The sequence below is a fragment of the Pteropus vampyrus genome, unplaced genomic scaffold, assembly GCF_000151845.1.
Source record: "Pteropus vampyrus isolate Shadow unplaced genomic scaffold, Pvam_2.0 Scaffold27, whole genome shotgun sequence".
Taxonomy (NCBI): Eukaryota; Metazoa; Chordata; class Mammalia; order Chiroptera; family Pteropodidae; genus Pteropus; species Pteropus vampyrus.
In genome coordinates, this window is record NW_011888808.1 from 10,936,240 (window position 1) to 10,943,536 (window position 7,297).

At 42.0% G+C, this 7,297-nt stretch overlaps 1 protein-coding gene across 1 annotated transcript in view; it reads right to left on the reverse strand.

Moving 5' to 3' along the window:
- ADAMTS12 (ADAM metallopeptidase with thrombospondin type 1 motif 12) overlaps positions 1–7,297 on the reverse strand; it is a 272,991-nt gene that overhangs the window by 49,194 nt on the left and 216,500 nt on the right. Inside the window, exon 18 of the mRNA XM_023528495.1 lies at positions 2,030–3,151. Coding sequence (XP_023384263.1) covers positions 2,030–3,151 — 1,122 coding nt within the window. The remainder of the gene's footprint in view (positions 1–2,029; positions 3,152–7,297) is intronic.

Genomic DNA, 7,297 nt, shown 5'->3' on the forward strand with positions numbered 1-7,297 from the left:
ACACACACACACAAATGGATGCCAAATAAGATGCTACTAAACAATGAATAGGTTAACAACAAGATCAAGGAAGAACTCAAAAGATACCTTGAGACAAATGAAAACACAATGACCCCAAATCTATGGGACACACTGAAAGCAGTCTGAAGAGGGAAATTCATGGCAATACGGGCTTACCTCAGGTAACAAGAAATGTCTCAAAAACAGTCTAACCTTATACTTAAAGGAATAGATAAAGAAGAACGAACAAAGCTCAGGTAGAAGAAACTACCTTTTTACCTAGTTATTAAACTTTTTGTGTGTTTATCCAAAGAAAATCAAATCAGTGTGCACCCCTATGTTCACTGCAGCATTCACAATAGCCAGACATGGAAGCAACCTAAGTGCCCATCAATATATGATTGGGTAAAGAAGTAATGGTACATATATGCAATGAAATATTATTCAGCCATAAAAAGTGAAATCTTACCGTTTGCAGTAACATGGATGGACCTAGAAGGTATTATGCTGAGTGAAATAAGTCTGACAGAGAAAGGCAAATACCATATGATTTCACTTATATGCACAATCTAAGGAACAAAAGAAATGAGCAAACTAAACAAAAACAGACTCACAGTTACAGAGAGGAAAGTGGTGACTGCCAGAGGGGATGGGGGCAGGGGTCTGGGTGAAAAAGGTGAAGAGAGGAAGAAGTACAGATTAGTAGTTACCAAACAGTCACAGGATGTAGAGCACAACATAGGGAATATAGTCAATATTATTGTAACGGCTATGTTAGTGCCAGGTGGGTGGCAGAGTAATTGGGGAGAGGGGAGATCACTTCGTAAATGATATAAATGTCTAATCAACATACCGTGTACCCAAAACCAATATAAAATTAAAAATTAAAGGTTTTTTTTAAGTATTTCACTCAAATAGAAACAAAAAGAAAGGTGGGATAGCAATACTCATATCAGACAAAATAGACTTTAAAACAAAAAATGTAAATAAAGACAAAGAAGGACATTACATAATTATAAAGGTGTCAATTCAAGAAGAGTGTGTAACGATCATAAATATCTACAAACCCAATATGGAACACCTAAATCTATGAAGCAAAGATTAATGGACATAAGGTGGGAAAGTCACAGTTATATAACAGTAGGGAATTTTAATACCCCACTCACATCAATGGCTACATCATCCAGACAGAAAATTAATATGGAAGTAATGGCCTTTAATGTCACATGACACCGGATTGACTTAATAGACATTTACAAAACGTTTCATCCAAACACAGCAGAATATTTTTTTTCAGGTGCACACAGAACATTCTTCAGGATAGAGCACGTATTAGGCCACAAAACAAGCCTCAATAAGCTCAAGAAGACTGAAATTATATCAAGCATCTTTTCCAAGCACAATGACATGAAAGTAAGAAACTGGAAAGAACAAAAATATGTGGAGATGAATCAATATGCTACTAAACAACAAATAGACCAAAGAGGAAATCAGAAACTACCTTGAGACAAATGAAAATTAAAACACAGCTTTTCAAAATGGGACGCAACGGGAGCAGTTCGAAAAAATAAGTTCATAGCTATATAGGCTAAATTCAAGAAAAAGAAAAATCCCAAGTAAACTATCTAACTACCAGAAGGAACATCACACATGATCTACACCAGCTTTATTATTCTGCAAAAAAAAGCAGGCTCAGAGATAGACTAAATTCTCCACTATCACACAGCTGGCTGGCTCAGCCCTCCTGACTTAGTTCAAGGTTCTTTTCACTACCATCTCACTACAATTTTTCTCTTCCCTGGAGATTTATTATCCGCCCTCCCCCCTTAGCCGCACCCCCCTCCACCGGCCCATTTTTGGGGTTAGAAAAGTAAAGAGGGAGGTGAGGGCGTGAACCTGATTGCTTCAAGTTTATCCCACATGAGACTATATTTCATACAAGTCCGTTTTGAAATCTGCACAAGAACGCAACACTCTTAACTAAGTTTCCATATAGAAACAGCCATGGGGTAAGAAGTGGAACTCCTACCTCACTCCAGTTACCAACAATCCAGTATGCGGTGCTGCGGCCCGTTGAGAGCTGCTTGTAATTGGAGGCGTTCAGCAAAAACCCCTCAGCAATCAGACTTGTTGCATCTTCTTCAGTCAGGACCAGTTCAGAACTCTGTGTTGGAGTCGTGTTTGGAAGTTCTGGGAGGCTGAGGTTTACGAACTTTTCTGAGGGTGCTGGCTGGCGGTCTCCACCCAGAGGAAGTGGCATGTTAGCTGGCTTTTCAGTGACCATCCCCTCAGCTCTGGGCATATCATTTTTGAGAGTAGTAGGCCCTTGGCTGGGTAGCAGCCCTTCTGTCACTGTGCTGAAAGGTGACCACAAGGATGCCCCCGAAAGATAAGGTGTAGGTGGAGGTCCCAGTGGCATTTCTGTACTTCTTTCCACTGAAGCATCATTTCCAGATACTCCGATCTTGGTCCATGCTATAGAGCTATTTTCATTTTTGTTCTCAGGCTGGTCACTGTTTTCCCCTGAGCCACTATGAATCTCTGTTTCTGGCTCTTTAGTCAAGGTATTATAAAACGGAGTCACCTGCCAAGTCACAGGGTTGCTGGAAGGTGACAAATCAGAACCACTCGTTGTTGTGGCTGAAAGGTCACCATCTGAGTTAGGGCCAGGGTCTGAATTGGAAACATTCTCTTCATTTGACTGGACACTCAGAGACCAGGAAGTGAGGATGGGCTGGGACGTACTTCCAGGGGAAGCGACATAATGGGAGTCCAGCTCAGTCTGGGTCGAACCATTCTGCCACCGTTTCCTACCCAGGTCTCCCTCTTTGGAGGCTGCGGTAGGACTAGGGCTAGTGACTGCCAGAGAACTCGTGCTCACGGACTCAGGCACTGTGGCTGTGGTCAGCATTCTGGGATTCGATGTCATTGAAGGGACGGGCTTTAAGGGGTCTTGCTCAGATGTTGGTAGTTTTTTCCCATTGAAAATTGTGCCTTTGTTGGGTTTCAGAACTCTCCGGCTGGACGGGCATTGCCGGAGGCCACACAGAGCTCGGCTGTTGGGTTTCCTTGTCATGTCGCAAGGCTCATCATTGTTCTTGGCACATGTGACACTGCGAATCCGCACTCCGCCGCCACAGGAAACAGAACACTGGAGGAGAGAGACACCTGTTAGATCACTGGGAAACAGGCATTGGTTCTCATGCTCAGGTCCACAACGGCCAGGACAGGCCCAATGGGAACTGAACCGTGTGGCTAAAACTCTTCTCTTCTATTTTATATTTGGTTTCTGTGTTCCTTTCATTTTCAATGGAAATATGTTTCTCCTGGAGACCAGCTGAGGCTCAAGACCAACCATTTACCTTCCACAAACTAAAAATATAAACCATGATAAGTACAGCTGAAGTCTCCTTGGGCTTTGAATGCTGGATAGTAGATCCACAAAGAGTACAATGATTTAAGTATGAAATATGTCACCTGATCTTTTTACAGAGATAGTAATATCTTTCCTAGGGTTTTGATGATATTAAATTAACGTAAAACATTTATGTATTCTCTGACATCTATTAAGTTAGTTCTAATGAACCTTTCCCTTTATATTTAGACAATACCTATTATTATAATTCACATAGTCTCATCCAGGTACAATAAGCTCTATTTTCACTTGCCTGTGTCAGATGGGTTCAGATTATAAGCTAGACAATCACATACTCACACACGTACATAGATCCAGGACCTTTTCTGAAATTTAAAGGTGGGTAGTTAACCAAAGTTGGGAGGCACCCTTTTCAAAGTGTTAGCTGATCTCTGCTTGGGGCAGTGACAGGGGCCACTCCCCAGTGTTCCCTCCATGTTCTGAAGGGCATGCCAAAGCACAGGCACCTAGATGGCCCATGGAATCCTAATAGGAAAATTCTTCCTCAGGGATCACAGTAAAGAATACTTATGTCATCAGTCTCATCAGCTATAAAACACATAAAGTTGCTACATGACACTACATTTCTAGATGTTTTGAAAAATCTAGATTTTTACCAAACTGATCCATTTTTAGCTTTCTTTTTCAATGACGTTTTATGTTATCCACCAAATAGTTGGCACTTGAACATGAACGGTCCAGGCGTCTATCCTGGCTGTTTCACATTTGTCCACCATATATCTCTGACCCCAAAGCGGGTTTCTTGAGAGCGGGGACTGCACAATGCTCAGTGGGTTCCAGGGGGTTCCACAGCCATTATTCGATGTGACATCCGTGTGTACATGCTCTCCAGCACATCAACTGTTCCTCCCCATCTGCTTTCTTACCCATGTATGCAAAGACAGTTGACGGTGAATCTTTCGAATAATCGGGGGGTGCCATTGCTTTGCACTGGGGTACACTGTGCCCAGTGGGACAGTGTTAAGGATCTAGCGAGTATATTGGGCCTTAGAAACCAAGCTGCCTTTTCTCAAAGTCATACCAGAAAAAGCAGTGCTGTTCTGTGTTCAGCCCACACTTCTGGTACATCTTCCAACTGTGTTTATCTCCTCAGGAGCTGTCAAGCCCTTCAGAAGAGATAAATGCAGGACACAACACCATGCTTAGAACTCATCTCAATTGGTAGCTTCAGAATTCTCAAAACCAATGTCTGCTGTGATTATTGTATGCCCTTATAATTTCGAACTCTGTACCAGGCAAGCAGCTTGTCAATCTGTTAATGTCCTCCCTGGGAATTACCTTGCCTTCACTTGCCACCACCCCTAGATTAAAGCCTCTGGGGGAGCCCGCTGAGAAAGAGGTCTGCTGCTGAATTAGTCAACTCCACCCACCTGAGGTGCACTGTCAGGGAGCTGGGCTCATAACTGGCTCAGACAGAACTGCAGTCAAAAACACACTTAGGGTTTATCAGAGAGTTCAAGCTAGAGGGCTGAGTAGAGAAATAGCTAATGCCTTGGGCATGAACATATTTAATGTATAGTGTCAAGAATTTATAAATGGATGATTGGATTTCATACTAAAACCAGCTTTGAAAGTAAGCTAAAACAGTTAGGTCCCTCTTCTGGGTTGAACTGTGTCTTCCTCCAAAAAAGATGTATCAGAGTCCTAACCCCTGCTCACCCTCTTTCCTCGTACCTCAGAATGTGGTCTTATTTGGAGATGAGGTCTTTACCGAAGCTGGTCAAGTTAAAATGAGGTCTTCAGGGTGGGCCCTAATCCAACATGACTGTTGTCTTTATAGTAAGGGGAAATTTGGACACAGAGACACACACATAGGGACAATGCCATGTGAAGATGAAAGTAGGGATCAGAGTGATGCATCTATAAGCCAAAGAACACCAAAGACTGCCAGCAAACCACCAGAATCCAGGAGAAGAACAAGGAACAGACTCTCCCTCACAGCCCTCAGAAGGAGCCAACTCTACCGACACTCTGACCTTAGACTTCTGGTTTCCGGAGTGGTGAGACATATATTTCTGTCATTTCACCCACCTAATTTGTGATACTTTGTTATGGCGGTCCTAGGAAACTAATACATTACTCTAGATAATTTTTTAAAAATCGGCCATGATGAAGAGAACCAACATGGCCCCCAACTGGTTTTCTGTGAGTGGCTGTTTCAACAAGAGTGCCCACCTGTGTTCTGCAGGAAGCCCGGTGAAGCACAGGCTGCTGACATCTGGGAAGAACTGAGATATTGGCACCTACAGATATCCCATACCAAAAGGGCAGGTGGTCGAGGCTAAAACATCAGGTGTCCAGCTCCGACAGGAGCATCTTGGACATTAATTACAACTGGGGAATACTAAGGTAAGCAAGCGACTCAGAAATGTCTCCTAGCCTTCCATGCTCTGTGTCCCTCAAGCTGGCAGAAACTCCTGTAGGACTTCACATGAGTTTAAATTTGCTTCTCATTCAGCAGTAGACACATCATTGACGCTTGCTGCAGTGCCTTCTGTCTGAAGAGCCAGGAGAGCTCATTTGTCTCTCTGGTCACTTGTGCACTCCCACACCCAAGTGAACAGCTTTGCACTTAATAGATTCTCAGTAACTTGGCTAATTCATTGTTTCATTCATTTGTTTATTTGTATACTTTTTGTCGGGCACAGAAAGGGCTGATCGAAGATCTTCACAGACCCTGGGCTTGTCTGCTTGTGGAGGCTACACCCCACGTCCCATCAGATATATTAAAAAGTGTCTCTAGTCTCAAGTGAAATATAATCTTTTTTTCTGTAAAAACTACTTGAAAGACTTTTTATTCTTTTGTTTTTGAAAATATTTGGTGCAGGGAACTCATTTAATTTGTGAGTGGCTCTGATTTATGTATAGTCTGGAATCCCAGAAAAGTGAGAAAAGCCTATTTACAAATTGTTTCCAAACATAACACATTCTTTATGAACACTAAGAGCTGTCATATTGTCTGAGATCTAATATGGCAAAGTGTTCAGAGTAAAAGCTCTGCTGCCTGCACTCAAATCCTGGCTCTATTGCTTGGAGGCTGTGCGACCTTGGACAAGTTTCTACACATCTCTGAGCCTCAATTTCTTCACCTGTAAAATAGAGCTAATAAGGCTCTTGTGAGGTATTGTGTTAATACCTAGAAAGGTGTTTAACACACACACTAAATGCCCAGTAAGTATTTGCTATTGATATGTAATTAAATGTTAATTTCTGATTTGGCAGTGTCCTTCTGTTTTTATGGAATTAGTACATTTGCTTTTTTTTTTTTCCAGGTCCTCAACATTTCTGTAGGCCCTTGAAAAACTTGCAAGGCCTAAGCCCTGTGCTTATAGTGCTCCATGAGTAAAACAGTCCTCAGCTTGGCTATTAATATGTGGCTCCTCAATACAGGGGGCCACAGATCAATTCTGTCAGGACATTCGGGTGCTATTGTCTGGGCAGGTTTACAAAGTCAGAGTAGCAGGGAAAATAGACCCTTGTCTGTCTGTCTGTTCTTTCTCTCTCTCTCTCTTTCTTTCTTTCTTTCTTTCTTTCATCTATTTATTAGTTAGTTAGTTTTTTCATTTCCATTTTTAAAAAAATGTATTATTAGTTTCAAGTCTTCGCCTGATAATAAAGTTGACCATTTCGTGAATACTTAGTATTTGCCAGGCGCTGTGTAAAGGGCTTACATGAATTATTGTCAAGCCTTACAATAACCCTGACTTTTTAAATGAGAAAAGGCTGAGAGAGGTTTAATACCAGTTCAAGGCCATACAATTAGGGCTTGCCAGGTCTGGAAAACCTAGAAAAAGTACTATCTCACTAAATCTATTAGTCTAACTCCAGGAGAAATAGGGGAATTAATGAAGTAATACCAAC